The 21,708-nt window shown below is 40.0% G+C and overlaps 2 protein-coding genes across 4 annotated transcripts in view; one reads left to right on the top strand and one right to left on the bottom strand.

Annotated features, from left to right (window-relative positions):
• Positions 1 to 2,277: 2,277 nt before the first annotated feature.
• Positions 2,278 to 11,805, bottom strand: PSMD10 (proteasome 26S subunit, non-ATPase 10). Of its 2 annotated transcripts, none has more exons than XM_019955841.2 (5): positions 11,590 to 11,805; positions 9,200 to 9,298; positions 7,957 to 8,103; positions 7,695 to 7,861; positions 2,278 to 4,827 (listed from the first exon to the last, which is right to left on the bottom strand). In XM_019955841.2, the coding sequence occupies exons 1-5, from the start codon at positions 11,803 to 11,805 to the stop codon at positions 4,674 to 4,676; spliced, it is 783 nt and encodes a 260-aa protein (XP_019811400.1). In that variant the 3' UTR covers positions 2,278 to 4,673. The 2 variants fall into 2 exon arrangements, with proteins under 2 accessions (XP_019811400.1, XP_019811401.2); XM_019955842.2 differs by having other exon boundaries at positions 7,774 to 7,861; positions 11,590 to 11,804.
• The window catches only part of ATG4A (autophagy related 4A cysteine peptidase), a 78,859-nt gene continuing 68,657 nt past the window's right edge, over positions 11,507 to 21,708 (top strand). Inside the window, exons 1-2 of one of the 2 annotated variants that reach the window (XM_070783767.1) lie at positions 11,507 to 11,592; positions 11,838 to 12,011. In XM_070783767.1, coding sequence (XP_070639868.1) covers positions 12,002 to 12,011 — 10 coding nt within the window. In that variant the 5' untranslated portion in view covers positions 11,507 to 11,592; positions 11,838 to 12,001. The remainder of the gene's footprint in view (positions 11,593 to 11,837; positions 12,012 to 21,708) is intronic. The other variant, XM_070783766.1, reaches the window with a different exon arrangement.

Raw genomic sequence — 21,708 nt, forward strand, 5'->3', positions numbered from 1 at the left:
GTAAGTTAACTCTTTGACAGAGAGAGCGAGATGGTGGTAGGGGACAGCCCCCAGTAAAGTCAGACGTGAGAGCACAAAGCAATAAAGTAGGCAGACTCTGGTTTTTTGGGGGGTAGATGCTCGAGAATATCCGGGCGGACTCCTGAGGCTCGATCCCGCCTTTGCGTATGCCGAGCCTCCTTCCTCATGACCTTTGTCACGAGTGGAATGCCTCACCGGCTCCCGGCAGTCTCCTGCATAGCAGGCAGATTCTTCACCAGCTGAGCTACCAGGGAAGCCTATTAAACAGGTTATGGGGTGTCATAAAAGGTTCAAACCAATCTAAAGACTCAATAATCCCACTTTTCTTTGAAGCTTTGGTTTAAAAACCAAAAATAATTCAGAGATGATAATGAAGGTTCTGGGAAACAAGAAAATAAATCACCCCACAAGTCCACCAATGTAAAGAAAAGCACAGGGTTTGGTGTGTGTGCGTGTGTATATGTTCAGTTGCTAAGTCGTGTCCGACTCTTTGTGACCCCATGGATTGCACCATGCCAGGTTTCCCTGTCCTCCATCTCCCAGAGTTTGTTCAAATTTGTGTCCATTGTGTTGATGATGCCACCCAACCATCTCATCCTGTCACCCTCTTCTCCTCCTGCCCTCAGTCTTTCCCAGCATCAGGGTCTTTTCCAGTGAGTCAGCTCTTCGTACCAGGTGGTCAAAGTATTGAAGCTTCAGCTTCAGTGGGTGGGTATTACAAGTAATGGATTATTGTCAAAATGTCACAGTACCTTCCATTTGGCCCACTGTTTTTTGAGTAGAGGCGGAAAGAAAATGAATAATTTTCTTTCAGGATCAGGATCCAGGAAATTTAGTGTTAGTTGTAGTTCTAGCTCTTGGTGTTTGATCATCTGTAAAATGGAGATGATTTCTGCCCGCTTAATGGCTACAATAGAGAATGGATGTAAAAAATTATAAAGTGTGGTATTCTACTTTTGGAGAACCTATGTCTGCTGATAATTGATTCAGTATTTCTTTCTCTCAACTGGGGATTCCTTTTAATTAAACTTTCTATTTTGTATTAGAGTTTAGCTAATTAACAATGTAGTGATAGTTTCAGATGGACAGCAAAGGGACTCAGCAATATATATACATGTATCCATTCTCCCCCAAACTCCCTTCCCATCCAGGCTGCCACATCGAGTGGAGTTCCCTGTCCTATACAGTAGGTCCTTGTTAGTTATCCAATGTCCGACTCTTTTGCAACTCCATGAACTGCAGCCTGCCAGGCTCCTCTCCCCGTGGGATTCTCCAGGCAAGAATACTGGAGTGGGGTTGATGTGCCCTTCTCCAGGGGATCTTCCCAAACCAGGGATTGAACCCACGTCTCCTGCACTGCAGGCGGATTCTTTTGAGCCATCAGGGAAGCAGTGTCCATCCCAAACTCCCTAACTATCCCTTCTTCCCATCCTTCCCCTCAACCAAGTATTCTTAACCTTTTTAGAAGTCATACATCCCTTTGAGAATCTGACGAAAGCTACAGAACCCTCTTGCCAGAAAAATGCACATTAAAATGTCTGCATTCAAATTTAGGTAGTCAGTACAACTGTGAAGTTATAGTCATACACCTCAAAGTGAGGAGCTCCCATACTATATCAAACTTGCTAACAGAAGAACCTGGGGGCTTGATCGTGTAACAGGATATGGAAACAAAAAGCAGAAGACACTGCCATGTAATAAATTCAGTGTAGCTGGTATAGTTATATTGGGGCATCAAAACACTAGGGTCAGCTAAATTGTTAAGTCAGAGATGATGAAGTAAAATGTACAATTATCTTGAATCTCAAAGAACCACACTGATATCGCAGACTCCCTCCAATAAATACGAATGTAATTTTTCCACTCTTTTGTTTATCTATTGTTTCCATATTATATTCTCAGTTAAGCTCTACAGTTAAAATTGTCATCACTGAGTTCATTTTGAACGTAACTGTAAAACCTGCTGAACTTGAATCAGCTTAATCTCTACTGGGTTTCCTATAGGGAACATGAAACAATCTGATCAATATCTGAAGCCATCAATACCCTCAGTTTTAGTGATTGAAATGTTAAGCCACTTCATTTAAAATGCCAATAGGGAGTTCCCTGGTGGTCCAATGGTTAAGACTCCACAGTTCCAATGTAGGGGATGCAGGTTGGATCCCTGGTCAGGGAACTAAGGTCCCATGTGTCACACGATGCAGGCAAAAAAATAAAATAGAATAAAATGCCAAAGGCATACAAATTACATGAGGCTTGGTTTCATCCGTATTGTTTATTAAAGAATTAAGATGAGTTTTCTTTTACATTCATAAAACCTACTAACTCAGACAAAAAGACTCAGCACTTATGAATACCTTCAGTCCTAACAGGCTCTATTAGATACAACTTTACTCTGTGATCACGCTAAAAAACGTTAGAAAGAAATTATTTCCCATCATCAATTCTATCTCTAGCATTCAATAAACAAAGTCTAGTTCTATAAGAATATGCTTCCCTGATTAATAATTGTAAAGCTCAGCACTCAAAATACTTACGTAAAAGGGTTTTGCATATCAACAACACATTTATGTTTACAAAACCCATTTTAGATACCATTCATTAAGTTTCTGACCCCAAATTAATTGAAGGTTGTGGACTCATTTGGATTACTTATTTCAAGCACTATTTGCAGCATAAAATTCAAATAAAAATAATTAGAAGAGTCACTTGGAGTTCATTAGATTTTATGGCTAGTAATCATTTAAACACCAGACTGGTTCCAAATAGGAAAAGGAGTACTTCAAGGCTGTATACTGTCACCCTGCTTATTTAACTTATATGCAGAGTACATCATGAGAAACTCTGGGCTGGAAGAAGCACAAGCTGGAATCAAGATTGCTGGGAGAAATATCAAGAACCTTAGATATGCAGATGACACCACCCTTATGGCAGAAAGTGAAGAGGAACTCAAAAGCCTCTTGATGAAAGTGAAAGAGGAGAGTGAAAAAGTTGGCTTAAAGCTCAACATTCAGAAAACGAAGATCATGACATCTGGTCCCATCACTTCATGGCAAATAGATGGGGAAACAGTGGAAACAGTGTCAGACTTTATTTTTTGGGGCTCCAAAGTCACTGCAGATGGTGACTGCAGCCATGAAATTAAAAGACGCTTACTCCTTGGAATGAAAGTTATGACCAACCTAGATAGCATATTCAAAAGCAGAGATATCACTTTGCCAACAAAGGTCCGTCTAGTCAAGGCTATGGTTTTTCCTGTGGTCATGTATGGATGTGAGAGTTGGACTGTGAGGAAGGCTGAGCGCCGAAGAATTGATGCTTTTGAACTGTGGTGTTGGAGAAGACTCTTGAGAGTCCCTTGGACTGCAAGGAGATCCAACCAGTCCATTCTAAAGGAGATCAGCCCTGGGTGTTCTTTGGAAGGAATGATGCTAAAGCTGAAACTCTCAGTACTTTGGCCACCTCATGCGAAGAGTTGACTCATTGGAAAAGACTGTGATGCTGGGAGGGATTGGGGGCAGGAGGAGAAGGGGATGACAGAGGATGAGATGGCTGGATGGCATCTCCGACTCAATGGACATGAGTTTGAGTGAACTCTGGGAGTTGGTGATGGACAGGGAGGCCTGGCATGCTGTGATTCATGGGGTCGCAGAGTCGGACACGACTGAGAGACTGAACTGAACTGAACTGAATCATTTAAAATGTTTCCCTAAATTGAGATCAAGTTTATACTTATTAATTTTCTGTTGCTCCAATTGAATTAGCAATTCAGAAGATTTTTACATATTTTAGCTGCAGTTCAAGCTTCACTAATTTTACTGACTTTAGAGTTACCAAAAATTAAGAAAGTATCTTTATAAAGCCTTTAAAGGCTTAAGTGAGTATCTAACTGATTTGAAAGAAGAATCAGGAGATTCAGCATTTTATTCTTTTAGCTGCTGAAATACAAATAAAAATTCATTTTTGTTATACATCATGGTAACAAACTTGACATTCTTTTCAATATGGTGTGATTTAATATAGGTACTTTAAAATTTTCTTTTTAAATTTACTTTGGAGGGAAATAGCTCATTAAAAAAGACACTGGTACTTGAATGCCAAACTTGGACAGCATCCCCGAATCGAAAACTTGGTCCTCACAAGATGTAAGTATTCTTCCGATAACAAAAACAAATTAAACCGTATTGTCGGAAAAAACAGAAATATGTGGCATAGGCTTCTGAGTGATCTTGAAAAATGAGTTATGATGTGTTTTAACTGTATGGAGGAACATTCTAGAATCTACCTAGAAACATTTAGCAGAACAATTGGCCTGGTGCTCCTGGGGTTGTTCTGCCTCAAAGGGGGATAGAGGGTGTGTGATAGGGTGCTTAAGACTCACAATAGCCACAGAATCACTTGCACAGACGTAACCAAAATTCAATACAGAATAATATATTAGAGTAGAACAATGTCAACAGTTGTTCAATGCCTGGAAAGCAAGTTATAAGCTAAGAACAAATAACTCAGCAGGAACAATAGTAAACATGTTTACAAGACTTGGGAGATGAAAAAACTTCATCATTCATAGATGATGTCTTGTGCACAAGTACATTAGTTACCAGTACATTAGGGGACAGCCACAAAACAAAGTAAGACTAAATCCAAGCTGCTTAGCTTTCCACCATTCTCTTGAGTATTAAACCCAGCCCACCTTTGGCCACTTGCAGGGGTGTTTTTTCTTCTTTATTCTCAATGTAAATGCTTGCTCCTTGGGACACCAGCAATTTTGCTTCTTCCACTCTCTCTTCATCACAGGCTAAGTGTCTGAAATCAAGGACCACAGAGATTGATTAATCATTTCCAATTCTATGTAATGTTTAGGAGTCCCTGACAGGTAGTCTAAACTGCATATGGTCGTGTGATGTTGGAAAGTTATTTAATCTTGAAAGGAAAATCTATTTCCATGGAGAAGAGTGTATATAAGTTAAAATTCAGTGGAATATAGCTTTATAATCTCAGATCATAAATAACAATTCTGACCCTACTACAACAAAAGTGATCTAAATGCCAGCCTAAGGAACAATGCCCTCAATTTATGGAGATTAGTAGGTTACACCAAACACATACAATAATTCTGGATTAGAATTCAGAAAAACCTCTATATATAATCTGCTAATAGCAACTTGTGTGGTTTAAATATTGGAAAAGCAGTCTATAAAATTTTTTATATCATATGATTGTTATAGGCACTCTGTAAGTTAGCAAGGTATTATTATCACCATTTTACAGTTGAAATTGTGACAGAGGTTAAAGTCTTTGTATATGATGACAACATGGCTGAGCAGTGAGTTGGGCAGGGGTAGAGGTGGGGACCTTGTGAGGCACTTAACAGTTTACCAGGTAGAGTACTATACACTTAACATGTTATTTTATTTAACCTTAGAGAGGAAGGAATTTTACATATCTCATATTACAGATAAGAAAATTAGACTCAGGAAACTTAAGTAACTTCTCCAAGTTATTTAATACAAATATTTAATATAGCTGTTAAGTGGCTGATTTTGGATACAGCAAATAGCATCTAACTATTCCTTAATCTTTGGCTCTTCCCAGGACCCAACACTGCCTGTGACTCCTAAATTTCCTCCAGGCCACCCTCCCTTTCTTATTTGGAGAAAAGGGCTAGAACATGCATGTTTTTCTAAATAAAGCCACACAGAACTACAGAGAAAAATTTTAAAACAAAGAGTTAAGAAAACAACACTGAATCTTACTCTGGACTAAAAAGAAGACTCATAGATTTTCTGGTTCAAAAAAGTCACCATTTAATAAGGAATAAAAGTGGCCAAGTACTGTAGAAGAAATATCAAGGTAGAGGATGGCTTCAGATCATACATAATCAGTGCCAGATGCATGTGAGTTAAATGAAAAGCAGTAACTACAGGATGCTTGGGGCTGGTACACTGGGATGACCCAGAGGGATGGGATGGGGAGGGAGGTGGGAGGGGGGTTCAGGATTGGGAACACGTGTACACCTGTGGCGGATTGATGTTGATGTATGGCAAAACCAATACAATACTGTAATTAGCCTCTAATTAAAGTAAATAAATAAAAAAAGTTAAACCAAACCAATACAATGTTTTTTTCGTAAAACAGCAATAAAATACAGGTGACTTAAGTGTACATAGTATAATAAGTGTTAGTCACTCAGTTGTGTCTGACTCTCTGTTACCCCGTGGACTATAGCCCACCATGCTCCTCTGTCCATGGGATTTCCCAGGCAAGAATACTGGAGTGACTGTCATTTCCTTCTCCAGGGGATCTTCCCAACTCAGGGATCAAACCTGGGTCTTCTGCATTATAGGCAGATTCTTAACCGTTTGTGCCACCAGGGAAGCCCAATAAATATAAAGAGACTGGATCTGCAATGAAAATGCCTGAGTTCTCGATTATAGCGTGTGAAAATATATTGGTTGCTATGTTGTGTCCGACTCTTTCAACCCCACGGAATGTAGCCTGCCAGGCTCCTCTGTCCATGGAATTCTCCAGGCAAGAATACTGGAGTGGGTAGCCATTCCCTTCTCCAGGGGATCTTCCTGACCCAGGGACTGAACCTGGGTCTCTCGCATTGCAGGCAGATTCTTTACCATCTAGGCCACCAGGAAGCCCCAAAATACAGGTGAATATCTAACTTCAGGGTGAGGAAGCACTTTCTAGCTATGAGGGAAGATTAATAGATCTGACTATATAGAAGTTGAAAACTTCTGTCATTTCAAAAAAATAAAATTTAAAGACAAACTGGGAAAAATATTTTCAACTAGCACGGAAGAAGGTTAATATTTGTACTATGTCAAGGCTATGCAAACAAATCAGTAAAAATAAATTAATTTTCCAAAAGGAAACAGAGAAAGGGATATAGAAAGCTATAATTTAGAGAAGAAATATAGTCATAGGCACTAAAAATGTTTAGCTTCCTTGATAGTAAGAAAATGCAAGTTACAACTCTGAAACACCATTTTCCCTATAAGAAAAGGATATTTTTGTGTTGGAAAGGGGCAATAGGCACTCTCAAACTGCTGTTGGGAGGAGGCAATAATACAACTCCTCTGGAAGTAATTTTGGAATATACAGCAACTGTTTTAAAATGTGTATCTGTTGACCCAGCAATTCTAGTTCTACACTAAGATACTAATCAGCAATACGGCCAAAGGTTTTCGTATAACGTTTGATCAATGTAGCATTATTTATAATAGTGGAAAACTCAAAAAAGCTTAAATATACAGGAATAGAGGAATTATTAAATTCTGGCATAAAATAGTGTTGTGTATAGGCATTCAAAATCAAATATTTATTAACATTGGAAAATGATTACACTATGAGGTAAAAAGCACAATATATGAAACTACATACACAATATGGTTCCAATTTTACAAAAAAAAAAGCATAGGTAAAGTATGCATATTTACATATGAAAGACAGGGAGGAAATACATTAAAATGCTGTCAGTGGTTATTTCCGGGTGGCAAGACGATAGGCACTTTGAATTTTTATCTTTATACTTTTGTGTACTTTCAATTTTTGTTTGGCCATAAAGATGTATTATAAGCAGAATTTAAAAAAATGGTGTGTAAGAATTAGTGCAAGAGGGCTAATGTCAGGTAGAATACAAATGACTGCTATTCATCACTTACAGAGGAGTGTTACCCTCAGTGTCTTGGATGTTTGTGGAAGCTTTGTAGTACAGAAGAATATGAATCATCTTCAAGTTACCCTTGGCTGCTGCGCGGTGCATTGCTGTGGCCTCATAATGGTCCTTAGCGTCTGGATTAGCTCCACCTTCCAGTAACATGACAGCAATCTGAGAAGATGTAAAAGAAAACAGTGCAGATATCTGTTAATATTTGTGTTTGCGTAGAGGTTTAAAACTCAAGAAGCCTAGGAATGGAACCCTACCTCATGCCTGTTTTTGGAAGCTGCATAATGTAGGGGAGTACAGCCATTTTGATTGACAGCATTCACTTGAGCACCTTTTCCCAGAAGGGCTTTGACAATCTCATCTCGGCCAGCAGAAGCAGCAATATGAAGAGGAGACCAACCTGCCTATAAAAGAGGTGGACAGAACACAAACCAGGGAGAAAAGTCACAGGGATTAACGCTAACATTAAGACAGGGTTTACAAAGCTGTGTATGAATGGTTTTAAGAAAATATATTCTTTCCCTCATTAAGCACTGCAGGATATTTGGAAATCAGATACATACAAAAGAAAAGCATCCATAATTCTGTAACATGGAGACTACCTAAGTCTAATGTGTTTTTAAATAGGGATCGTAGGATATTAAGCTTCGTTGAGTTGTATTTTCCACAATTTCCACTTACCATCATGTTGTAGGAATTTTTCTGTCATTTGGAATCATAACTTTATTGGCTGCATACAATTATGTGGATATACATACTGTACTCAACTATTCCTCCATTATTTTTCTTTTTTTGCCATTATGAATATTACTTCCTCAAGCATCCTTGAAAAGGAACCTGTTTACAAAGTTTTCACCCTATTCTTCAGAAAGTGAAAGTCACTCAGTTGAGTCCAACTCTTTGCGACCCCATGGACTATACAGTCCATGGAATTCTCCAGGCCAGAATACTGGAGTGGATAGCCGTTCCCTTCTCCAGGGGATAGAACCCGGGTCTCCTGCATTGCAGGCAGATTCTTTATCAGCTGAGCCATAAGGGAAGCCCAAGAATACTGGAGAGGGTAGCCTATCCCTTCTCCAGCAGATCTTCTCAACCCAGGAATCGAACCGGGGTCTCCTGCAAGAAGTCTTACTCTAATATAACCAATACCATTGCACTAAATCTCTATATAACAAAAAAGGTTCTAGGCCCTCATTCTAATATCTAGGCACTATTCACCAAAAAGTTTTTAACATAATAAAAAAGGGTTTGTAGTCTCTTAGAGGTCATTGCAATAAGCCTTGATCTGCAGGCTTACCTTAAATTACAGGCTATGAGTGGCAAAATGAACATTCTGAAATAATGCAACCACCAGTCCTGTATTTGGTCACTGGCGCCATGCTGCAACTTCCTAGTCATAAAGGTTAAAATTTGTTTGTGGCTTTAATTCTTGGGCTTCAGTAAACACCAGTCTGGACTCTAAAGATAACAGGGAATTTATCAACTCCGCCTAGTACTCACATCATCTTTATCATTCACGGGCACTCCAAGTTGCAGCAAGAATTCAACAATTTCTGTATGTCCAGCTGAGCATGCCCAATGCAACGCCGTTCTGCTGTCCTACACGGGAAACAGAGAAGCAGTAAGATCAACATTCTTGAAAAGAAATAAAAGAACTAAGACGAGAAAGCAGAACATATTAATCCTGAGCCAGTGAACATACGGTTTGGAAACAAGAAATGGAGAGGACTGGATCCTCAGGTAGGTAACCTTAAACTACATTACCTATATAAGAGAGCCTAAGGTTTTAGTACCATGTGGAGAATACATTGATGAATGTAGGTAATTCTGGGTAGAATAGACCCATGAAAGCAATAGAGCAAAAAACTTACTTCAGTGCTTTGGCAGAAATAGAGCTTTAACTACATACATATTTTTATGTCAGGCACTGTGCTAAAAATTTTATGTCTATCATCTCCTGTAATCCCCATGATCCTATACAGTATATATTATCCCCATTTTACAGATCAGGGAACTAAGATTCCTCAAGGTAAGCAGCTTGTCCAAGGTCACATAGCTAGTAAATGGTGAAATTAGGACACATCTGAATTTTCTAGATGCTCTAGAAAGAACAAGTGAATCTTATGGAAAGGAAATGTTCATAAAACTAGTTGAGATTCCCTATACAGCCATTTTAAAAACATACCACACACAGAATTAGAAAGCAACATTATTTAAAAAAAAATAAGCTAGAAAGAAGTTAGTCATGTTTCTCAATAAGAATTTCTCGCTCTTTTTTTTTTTTTGCAGTGACTGCTATATTTCTTAGCTCTGGGTAAAAGAAAATAGTATTATAAGCTTTATTACAAAAATTTCAAATTCATATAAAAATAGGCCAATCACTTACATTGTACAAATGTTTTCTTATATTTGCTTCATCTGTTTTTTTTTCTTAAAGAGATTTTAAAAAACGAATCTTAAATATCATGACTTTTCATCCCTAAATATTTGAGTGTCTAAAAAGCACTCTGTTGTTGTTTAGTCCGTAAGTCCTGTCCAACTCTTTTGTGACCCCCATGGACTGTAGCCTGCCAGACTCCTTTGTCCATGGGATTTCCCAGGCAAAAATACTGTGCTGCCATTTCCTTCTCCATAAAAATACTTTACTACATAGCTATTACACTGATTAAAATTAACTCTAACTCCTTTATAACATCAAATACCCAATCTGTATTCAGATTTCCGCAACAGTATCCCAAATGTCTTTTTGCAGTTAGCTTGTTTTCAATCAGGATCCATACAAGATCCACAAGTTCCAACAGTTGTTTCTTAAGTCTTTTGATCCTGAATAGTTTCTCCCTTTTTTATGCCATTGACTTGATGAAGAATGGTTAGAAGTATTATTAAATCTTAATTTAATTTTGTTAAATTAAATCTAAAGTATTAAACATTACCAGACCAAACTAAAGGCAAACTAGGCAAAGGGATTTTTCAGGTTGAGCAGCAAAGGAAAGTTCCAGAGAAGCCTCCCGACTTCTAATTCTCTTCCCAAAGACACAAAATGGAGATTTTTAATTATGTGACATTATCTTGCTAGTGCTTAGCACTGTGCCTGTCAAACAGGAAGCAATCTATAAATGTTTGTTGGCTTACTGAGGGCACCATGAACCTTTCTAGAAACTCAGGGTGAAAGCATGAGGATTCTTTAAGTAGGAGAGCAGAAAGAAACATTCCCAAGGTCCACTCTCTTTTGTTTCGCTTCTGCCTAAACTGCCCATTCATCCTCCAGGGAAACCTCACTCATTGTTCAAGATACAGTCAATCTTCCCTCCTTTGCAAAGTCTTTAGGTTTACAACATTCGGCTTTCCTAAGCCAGATTAAATCAGGTCCTTCCATGATATGTTCTGAAAGCACCACGTCAACTTCTCTCCCGAAGAATACCACAATTAGAATCGGAAGTGATTTGGGATTATTTTATCCACGTCTGCTCCTTCCAGTAACTGCCTGACACAGAAGAGGCGTTCAGTTACACATGTTGCCTCGAATAAAATCACTAATAAAAGCAAAGAAATCCATTTCAAAAATCCAAAAACTTTCCTTCTCACAGATGCCTCAAAGATTGGGCATTTCTGAGAAATGAGCTAAACGTTCTAGAAATATCCAAAATACAGCAAGCTAAGTACCGGGCCAAAGGGGGAGGGGGGGAAACATTGGCAGTTTGCGGGGCTAGATTGGGCCGCTCTATCCCGAGTCCTGAGGTGACCCAGGGGTAAGGATGGGGAGGCGCGGGCGGGAATCCCGCCCTCTCGGAACCGGCCTCCCCCTGGACTGGGCAGGGCTGTGCAGCCACGTTGTCTCCGCCGCCGCCGCCGCCGCCGCCGCCTGCGGAGAGGGTCCAGCGCTGCTTTACCTGGTCAGTCCTAGTGGCCAGGGACTTATCCGCCAGGATCCTCTCCTTTAACTCCTCCAGCTTCCCGCTGTAGGCCAGGTTGCAGATCATTAGGTTAGACACACACCCCTCCATTTCGCTTTCCCAGGATCTCGGTGCAGCCAGATCCACCACCTCCTCACTTCGCAGGCTCCGAGCGCTAATCAAAAGAGCCCGTAGAGCTCCACCAATCACCATCCTCTCTTCTTCCTTTGCTTTTCCCATCGCAGGGCGCCTCTGGGAGTTGCAGTCTGAGCGCAGTTCCGGGCAGGGAGGCGCCTTCGCCACTCTCCCCGACTCTGACCCTAGCGGCGCGGAACTACGAGTCCCAGGGTCCCTTGCAGCCTCCGTAGTCAAGTGGCCGGTGGAATTGGCCCAGGATGACAGCTGGAGAATGGAGTCAGGTATGGGGAGCGGCTTCGTGTAGAACCGGGGTGGGTGGTCGCTGTTGGGACACTAAGTCAGTGACGCGAAATGGGTGCGGGGTCATGGCAAGAGAGTTATGGGAGCCAAAAAGTCCTGTCCTGGGGGCCCTGATCTGCAGTGGTAAGCGGAAGGGAAAACGGTAGCAGCTGAGTATTACCTCCTGAGCTCGAACCAGTGCCTGTGGCCACCCTCCCCATCGCTCCTGCCGCTGCCAAAGGATTGGAAGGAAATAGGGGTTAATTATGCTGACATTTCGGTGGAGTGGCATTAGGGCAGAATTCTGCCACAACAGTGATGGCATATGACACTAAGGTGATGTGCCAGGGTGATGCCAAAGGCAGGGTGTGATGCCATAGGAGCCACTTGATATCTAAGAGATCTCACGGAGTCCATGGCGTGGTGACATAACAACTTGAGGGTCATCTTGACACTGTCTATAGTGTTGACTCTTTAATATCATGATAATAAAGGTGACATCGAAGTTTTGCTAGACTATTAATCTAGTAGTGTTTCTATTTATGGGAATCCTAAATAGTGCCACAGCAGAAGAAATGCACGGCTTATCCTTTATAGGGGATATCCAGACTGGCATCATACCACAGCTAAGTTATGATAAGAATATACTCAAGAAAGAGACTGATTATATTTACCCTGTTACAGTGTAGAACAGGGCTTGGCAACTTTTCTGTGAAGAGCTACATAAATATCTTTAGACTTTGTGAGTCAAAAGGCAAAATTATAGGATCTATACTAAGGACGGGCTTCCCTGGAGGCTCAGATGGTAAAGAATCTGCCTGCAATGCAGGAAACCGTGGTTAGATCAGGAAGATCCCGTGGAGAAGGGAGTGGCTACCCATTCCAGTATTTTTGCCTCCAGAGTTCGCCGGACATGGGGTTACAAAGAGTCGGACAGGACTGAGCGACTAATATACTAAGGGCATTATGCCAAAACTAGGTAATGATAACAATACACTCAAGAAGGAGACTGATTATATTTATCCTGTAATAGTGTAGAACACAGTTCTGTAAAGAACCAGATAGTAAATATTTTAGGCTCTGTGGGCCAAAAAACAAAATCGAGGATAATGTGTAGGTACTTATATGACAAAGGAGAAAACAAATTTTAGCAAATGTTTATTGATAAAATTCAAAGTAATAATAATTGAGCATTTATTTTAGGTAATGCAGGACAACTAATGAGAATAATGAAATTCTTTTTGGGAGGTAACATTTTATTTGGGGCTAATAGTATTCTCTGTTGTCAAAATAGTTTCAAATGTTCATGTTAATGCTCATCTATAATGAGATTTTACACATTTTATCTTTATAAATGTCTTTTCACACAGATAGGTATGAATGCACAAACATATTCTTGTTATTTTTTAGTTAAATTTCAGAATAGTGTAAGGTTTATAGAAAAGTTGGGAAGATAATGCAGAATTTCTGTGCACCCCTCACCCAGTTTCCCCTACTCTTCCTTTCCTATTTTTAATAACTTTATTAGGATATATTTTTCATATCAAAAAATTCACCCATTTCAAGTGTATAGTTCAATATTTTTAGTAACTTTACTGAATGATGCAACCATAATCATAATGTTTTAGAACATTTTCACTTCCCTCCTAAATCCCTCATACTCATTTATTTACAATTAATCCTCATTCCCACTCCCAACTCCAGGTAACCACTGATCTATTTTCTGTCTCTATAAATTTGCATATTCTGGGCATTTCATCTGAATTAAATCAAGTAAGAAGTGGTCTTTTGTGCCTGGCTTCTTGCACTTAGCATATTTTTGAGGTTCCTCCATATTGTAGCATGTACCAGTACTTCATTAATTTTTATTGCCAGTGTGTATGAATCATACAAAAATCTTTTGTGTTTAGCTTCTTTCACTTAGCATAAGGTTTCTGAAGTTTTTCCAAATTGTAGTATGTATCAATACTTCATTTTAATGGCTAAATAATATTTTGCTGTATGGCTTTCCATATTTCACTTATCCACTCATCAGTTGGTTGGCTTCTGCCTTTTGGTTATTATGAGTAATACTGCTGTAAACATTCATGTACATGTTTCTGTGCAGATATATGCTTTCGTTTCTCTTGGTACCTATCTAGGAGTAGAATTGCTGGGCCATATGGAATTCTGTGTTTGAATTTGTGAGGAACTGCCAGAATTTACCAAAGTGTCTGTATATTTTCCCCTCCCATTAACAATGTATATTCTCCTCCACATCTTTAATGTCTATTTTTTTTTATTACAGCCATTCTAGTGGGTGCAAAGTGGTATCTCATTGTGATTTTGTTGTTTTGATTTGTAACAGCACGGAAAGTGTATAAAGCGTGTTGGCATCACTTATGATTCAAACAGTGTTAGTTGTTGAAATGACTTTCCTACTGTATAAGTTTCACATATAAGTGCTCTTTTGTCTTGTAATTTTAGGTTGAATTAATTAAGAAACATTATCAAGTCTGGAGCAAAAGCTAATGTCCAGGGCCATTTGGTGTTTGGTATTAGTGGGTGAAGGCAGTTCTTCCAACAGGTGAAAAAATGTAAAAGTCATTCATACCTTCCTTACCATAAGGAAAATACAAAGTGGACCTAATTTTACTTGCCAGATGTAGCTTGCTAATGGCTGGTGTATAGTGAAAGTGTCCTGTATTTAGTAGGTGTTCAATAAATATCCAGTTGATTTCAGAGGTACAGTAGGCTTGTTGTGTGGTACTCACAAAGGATTGGGTATAGTAACATTTTACTATAATAATAAATCAAAAAATTGGATTTGATTGCCAGAAACAGCTGGAGACAAACTCCAAGTGCCCCTACTACTGAGTGACTTGTTTGGGTAACCTTTTATAGATGGTGTGTTGTGCTTTTAAATTATTTGATATGACCGGGTGGTTAACTTCAATTATGAATCCTTTAAGGACAAGGGTAAGATATTCTTCAACTTTTTGAAAGCTGCAAGACAAATAGATCTCTAAGGGAGAAGATGTCTTCTCTTTCGTTACTGTCCCCAAGTATGGAGGAACAGAGTGGTTACTGTTTATTTATCAAGAGTCAAAGGGGGGCCCTGTTAGGGATGGACTCCCTTGCTACTTGTACAATTGAATATTCCCTTTTCTACTGGTCATCTAGAGTCTAGGTCCTCAGTTCAGTTCAGTCGCTCAGTCGTGTCTGACTCTTTGTGACCCCATGAATCGCAGCACACCAGGCCTCCCTGTCCATCACCAGCTCCCAGAGTTCACTCAGACTCACGTCCATTGAGTCAGTGATGCCATCCAGCCATCTCATCCTCTGTCGTCCCCTTCTCCTCCTGCCCCCAATCTCTCCCAACATCAGAGTCTTTTCCAATGAGTCAACTCTTCACATGAGGTGGCCAAAGTACCGGAGTTTCAGCTTTAGCATCATTCCTTCCAAAGAACACCCAGGACTGATCTCCTTTAGAATAGATTGGTTGGATCTCCTTGCAGGCCAAGGGACTCTCAGGAGTCTTCTCCAACACCACAGTTCAAAAGCATCGATTCTTCAGTGCTCAGCTTTCTTCACAGTCCAACTCTCACATCCATACATGACCACTGGAAAAACCATAGCCTTGACTAGATGGACCTTTGTTGGCAAAGTCCTAGAACAAGCCAAATCCATCGTCTGGACTTCAAGAATAATATTTACAGATCACATGTGTCAGGTATTGCGCTTTTCTCATTTAGTCTTTCGCAACAACTCTTTGAGGGAGTTTCCATTATTCCTGAGCCCCCACCTTTAAAAAAAAAAAAAAAGGGAGAATACAGGCACAGAGAAGCAAAATAGCATGCTTGAGGTCACACAACTTGGCAAAGGTTGGAGCTAAAATGGTAATCCAGTGCTATTCTACCCTAAAACCCTAGCACTTAACCACTGCAACATATTGCTCAGTATTGCTGAAGATAAAATTGTGTGTAAATGAAAACCTCAGATAATGCAATACTAATTTCTGTCAGAGCTATTTGGGCTGTAACACTACCCATGATTGTGGGGAAATGACATGTTTTTCATGCTCTAGAGCAACACTGTCCAACAGAACTTTTTGTGATGATGGAAAAGTTCTATATCTAAGCTGTTCTGATATGGTAGCCATTAGTCACATTGAACACTTGAAATGTATCTGGGAACTACATTTTAAATTAGATTTTAATTTTAAAAAATTTAAATAGCTTCATATGGCTAGGGGTTATCATTTTGTGTCCAAGGAGGGAGAGGCAGGTTTCCCCTATTTGCTCCTTTCTAATTATCACTAAACATTTCACTCAGTGCAAATATTCTTTTCCTAGCACAGCTGAAAATGAATGTATTCTGTAGTGAAACAAACTTGAGGACATCCTACACAGGGCATACACAAATCAATTAACTGTATGACAGTTGTAGGAATAGGTTCTGGCTTATCCATTATGAAACTTCTTCATTCCCACCACTTACTAGATAAAGTTTGAACAACTAGCCTGAAGATACTTTGCAAATTATTTTTTAATTCTTTGCAGAATTTTTTCATTGTTTATGTGACTAATTGCAAGCAATTCATAATAGCCAGTTGGCTGGTTTAAGGTGAGACATTTTAATCTGTGGCTCTAATATTTTTTAGCACATGTTTTAATCCTACAGATAAAAGTGATCTTGGTATTGTATATCACTGGCTTATACAAATCTTCCCTATTTAAAATATCTCTTCATAAAACTGCATGTTATTATAGGCTATTATTATAACATTGTATTTACTTGCTCCTTGGGTTTTAGCTTCCACACTCTTGTTTTCTGAGTTACTTGCTTTATAAGTGGTTTATTTTTTAACTTATGATACATAACGAATGATTCCCAAGAAGTTGCAAAAACAGTACAGAAATGCTCCACATACTCTTCATCCTGTTTAGTCCAATCATTACATTTTATATAATTATACTACAATACAAAAAACTAGGAAAATGACACTGGAATGTTGTATATGTACAGGTCTATGTTATTTATCACTTGTGTGGATTTGTGCAACCATGATTGCAACCAAGATGTAGAAATATTCCTTCACTAGAGAGCCACCCTTCATAGGCACACCTAACACCCCCATCATACATAACCCCTGCCAAATATGAATTTGTTTTCCTACTCTATAATTTTGTCCTTTTGAGAATTTTATGTAAATGAAGTCATAAAGTGTGATTTTTTCAATTTTTTCTGCTTTGTTCAATGACCTTGTGATCTATCCAAGTTGATACATGTATCAATAGTCTGTTCTTTTTTGTTGGTGAGGAGTGTTTCATGCTATGGATATAGTACAGTTTGTTTAACCATTCACCTAATTAGGGACATTTTGGTTATTTGCATTTTGGGGCTGTTACAGATAAAACTATTATAAACATCTGTGTATAGAATTTGGGTAGACAACTTTCCAGTGGGCTTCCCTGGAGTTTCAGCGGTAAAGAATTCACCTGTAATGCAGGAGACTCTGGTATGATCCCTGGGTTGGGAAGATCCCCTGAAGGGGGACAGAACAACCTATTCCAGTATTCTTGCCTGTTGAATTCCATGGACAGAGGAGCCTGGCGGGCTATGGTTCATAGGGTCGCAAAGAGTGCAACATGACTGAAGTGACTTTAGCACACACAACTTTCCAATATTCTTTCCTGGATAATCCCATGGACCGAGGAACCTGGCGGGCTATAGTGCAGGGAGTTGCAAAGAGTCAGACACCACTGAGCAACTGAGCACAACTTTCATTTGTCTGAGATATATGCCCAGGAAAGTCGTTTCTGGGTCATATGGTAAGTGTGGGCAGACCTAGTGGCTCAGTGACAAAGAATCTGCCTGCAATGCAGGAGCCGCAGTAGATGCAGGTTTGATCCCTGGGTTGGGAAAATCCCCTGGAGAAGGGCAAGGCAACCCACTCCAGTATTCTTGACTGGAGAATCCCCATGGACAGAGGAGCCTCGAGGCCTAAAGTCCATAATGTTGCAAAAAGTCCGATATGACTGAAGTGACTTAGCATGCATGCATGTGGCAAGTGTATATTTAGTTTTTAAAGAAATTTTTCCAGAGTGGCTGCATAGAATTTTACACTCCCATCAGTATATGAGAGATCTGGTTTCTTTGCATCCTTGCCACTGTTGTCATTGTTTTTTATTTTATCCATTCTTGCATATTGATATTGTTGCAGTCAAAATCTTGGTTTTCTCTGCCGACCAAAGCCAAATAAAAAATTATGGAGAGTTTGGAGGAAACAGAAAGACGACTTTAATCCTCAACTGGCAGAGGGGAGATACAGAAGGCTTATGCCTTAAGAACTGTGTCCCCCTCCTTCCATGAGGAGTCTAGGAAGGCTTGCAGTCAGGGCTTGGTGATGAGGAACAAAGGTATAAGGCTCTTGTATTCTTCTTCCATACTCAACAAAAGAGTCCGAAATGCAGTACTTGGATGCAATCTCAAAAATGACAGAATGATGTCTGTTCGTTTCCAAGGCAAACCATTCAATATTACAGTAATCCAAGTCTATGCCCTGATCAGTAATGCTGAAGAAGCTGAAGTTGAATGGTTCTGTGAAGACCTATAAGACTTTCTAGAACTAACACCCAAAAAAGATGTCCTTTTCATTATAGGGGACTGGAATGCAAAACTAGGAAGTCAAGAAATACCTGGAGTAAAAGGCAAATTTGGCCTTGGAGTACAGAAAGAAGCAGGGCAAAGGCTGATAGAGTTCTGCCAAGAAAACGCACTGGTCATAGCAAACACCTTCTTCCAACAACACAAGAGAAGACTCTACATATGGACATCACCAGATGGTCGACACAGAAATCAGATTGATTATATTCTTTGCAGCCAAAGATGGAGAAGCTCTATACAGTCAGCAAAAATAAGACCGGGAGCTCACTGTAGCTCAGATCATGAACTCCTTATTGCCAAATTCAGACTTAAATTGAAGTAAGTGGAGAAAACCACTAGACCATTCAGGTATGACTTAAATCAAATCCCTTATGACTATACAGTGCAAATGAGAAATAGATTTAAGGGACTAGATCTGATAGAGTACCTGATGAACTATGGACGGAGGTTTGGACATTGTACAGGAGATAGGAATCAAGACCATTCCCAAGAAAAGCAAAATGGCTGCCTGAGGAGGCCTTACAAATAGCTGTGAAAAAAGGAAAATGAAAAGCAAAGGAGAAAAGGAAAGATACACCCATTTGAATTCGGAGTTCCAAAGAATAGCAAGGAGAGATAAGAAAGCCTTCCTCAGTGATCAATGCAAAGAAATAGAGGAAAACAATAGAATGGGAAAGATTAGGGATCTCTTTAAAAAAATTAGAGATACCAAGGGAACATTTCATGCAAAGATGGGCTAAATAAAGGACAGAAATGGAATGGACCTAATAGAAGCAGCGGAGAAGGCAATGGCACACCACTCCAGTACTCTTGCCTGGAAAATCCCATGGATGGAGGAGCCTGGTGGGCTGCAGTCCATGGGGTCGTGAAGAGTCAGACATGACTGAGCGACTTCACTTTCACCTTTCACTTTCATGCATTGGAGAAGGAAATGGCAACCCACTCCATTGTTCTTGCCTGGAGAATCCCAGGGACGGGGGAGCCTGGTGGGCTGTCATCTATGGGGTCGCACAGAGTTGGACACGACTGAAGCGACTTAGCAGCAGCTGCAGCAGCAGCAGCAGCAGAAGCAGAAGATATTAAGAAGAGGTGGCAAGAATACACAGAAGAACTGTACAAAAAAGATCTTCACGACCCAGATAATCACGATGGTGTGATCACTTAGAGCCAAACATCCTGGAACGTGAAGTCAAGTGGGCCTTAGGAGCATCACTACGAACAAAGCTAGTGGAGGTGATGGAATTACAGTTGAGCTATTTCGAATCCTGAAAGATGATGCTGACAAATTTGGAAAACTCAGCAATGCCCACAGGACTGGAAAAGGTCAGTTTTCATTCCAATCCCAAAGAAAGGCAATGCCAAAGAATGCTCAAACTACTGCACAATTGCACTCATCTCACACGCTAGTAAGGTAATGCTTAAAATTCTCCAAGCCAGGCTTCAGCAATATGTGAACTGTGAATTTCCAGGTTGTTCAAGCTGGTTTTGAACAACCAAAAGGCAGAGGAATCAGAGATCAAATTGCCAACATCTGCTGGATCATGGAAAAAGCAAGAGAGTTCCAGAACAACATCTATTTCTGCTTTATTGACTATGCCAAAGCATTTGACTGTGTGGATCACAATAAACTGTGGAAAATTCTGAAAGAGATGGGAATACCAGACCACCTGACCTGCCTCTTGAGACACCTGTATGCAGGTCAGGAATAAACAGTTAGAACTGGACATGGAACTACAGACTGGTTCCAAATAGGAAAAGGAGGACATCAAGGCTATATATTGTCACCCTGCTTATTTAACTTATATGCAGAGTACATTATGAGAAATGCTGGGCTGGAAGAAGCATAAGCCAGAATCAAGATTGCCGGGAGAAATATCAATAACCTCAGATATGCAGATGACACAACCCTTATGGCAGAAAGTGAAGAGGAACTAAACAGCCTCTTGATGAAAGTGAAAGAGGAGAGTGAAAAAGTTGGCTTAAAGCTCAACATTCAGAAAACGAAGATCATGGCATCCGGTCCCATCACTTCATGGCAAATAGATGGGGAAACCGTGGAAACAGTGGCTTACTTTATTTTTCTGGGCTCCAAAATCACTGCAGATGGTGATTGATTGCAGCCATGAAATTAAAAGATGCTTACTACTTGGAAGGAAAGTTATGAACCAACCTAACAGCATATTAAAAAGCAGAGACATTACTTTGCCAACAAAGGTCCGTCTAGTCAAGGCTATGGTTTTTCCACTGGTCATGTGTGGATGTGAGAGTTGGACTATAAAGAAAGCTGAGTGCTGAAGAATTGATGCTTTTGAACTGTGGTGTTGGAGAAGACTCTCGAGAGTCCATTGGACTGCAAGGAGATCCAACCAGTCCAGTCCTGGGTGTTCATTGGTAGGACTGATGCTGAAGCTGAAACTCCAATACTTTGGCCACTTGATGCGAAGAGCTGACTCATTGGAAAACAGCCTGATGCTGGGAAAGATTGAGGGCAGGAGGAGAAGGGGACAACTGAGGATGAAATGGTTGGATGGCATCACTGACTCAGTGGACGTGGGTTTGGGTGGACTCTGGGAGTTGGTGATGGACAGGGAGGCCTGGCATGCTGTGGTTCATGGGTTGCAAAGAGTTGGACACGACTGAGAGACTGAACTGAACTGACTGACTCTTCTTCCTCTTGCATCATTTCAAAAAGAGTCATAGGTTGGTGTCAGGTAGCCCAGTAATTGAGTCATGCAGTTCTGTAACCCTGCAGCCTTCTTTCTGTAATGCAAAAAGAGAAAAACTACCAGGGGTGATCTGCGAAGAGTGCTGTGTATCATAACCAGATACATGATGTAATTAGCACAGAGTCAAAGGATAATAGGTGCAATATATAGCTCATGCAGAGTTAGGGGCAGAAAAACAAACTTTGTTACAGACTACAGATTAGGAACAGTTAAAGTAAAAAGTAGGAATGACCAGGCTCACTCATTGTTCCCTTTATCTCCTTTGATCTCAGGAAAGGAAAAGAAAAAACTCGTTCCTCTTTTTTCCTTTTCACTGCAGCATTAT

The sequence above is a fragment of the Bos indicus genome, chromosome X, assembly GCF_029378745.1.
Source record: "Bos indicus isolate NIAB-ARS_2022 breed Sahiwal x Tharparkar chromosome X, NIAB-ARS_B.indTharparkar_mat_pri_1.0, whole genome shotgun sequence".
Lineage (NCBI taxonomy): Eukaryota > Metazoa > Chordata > Mammalia > Artiodactyla > Bovidae > Bos > Bos indicus.

What these genes read in the sequence shown, in the direction of transcription:
- PSMD10 (XM_019955841.2), bottom strand. Translation starts at nt 11,805, where the DNA reads ATGGTGATTGGTGGAGCTCTACGGGCTCTTTTGATTAGCGCTCGGAGC. An exon ending in TGGCCACTAGGACTGACCAG is followed by an intron (nt 9,299 to 11,589) that starts GTAAAGCAGCGC and finishes TTTCCCGTGTAG; the next exon opens with GACAGCAGAACGGCGTTGCA. An exon ending in CCGTGAATGATAAAGATGAT is followed by an intron (nt 8,104 to 9,199) that starts GTGAGTACTAGG and finishes CCTCTTTTATAG; the next exon opens with GCAGGTTGGTCTCCTCTTCA.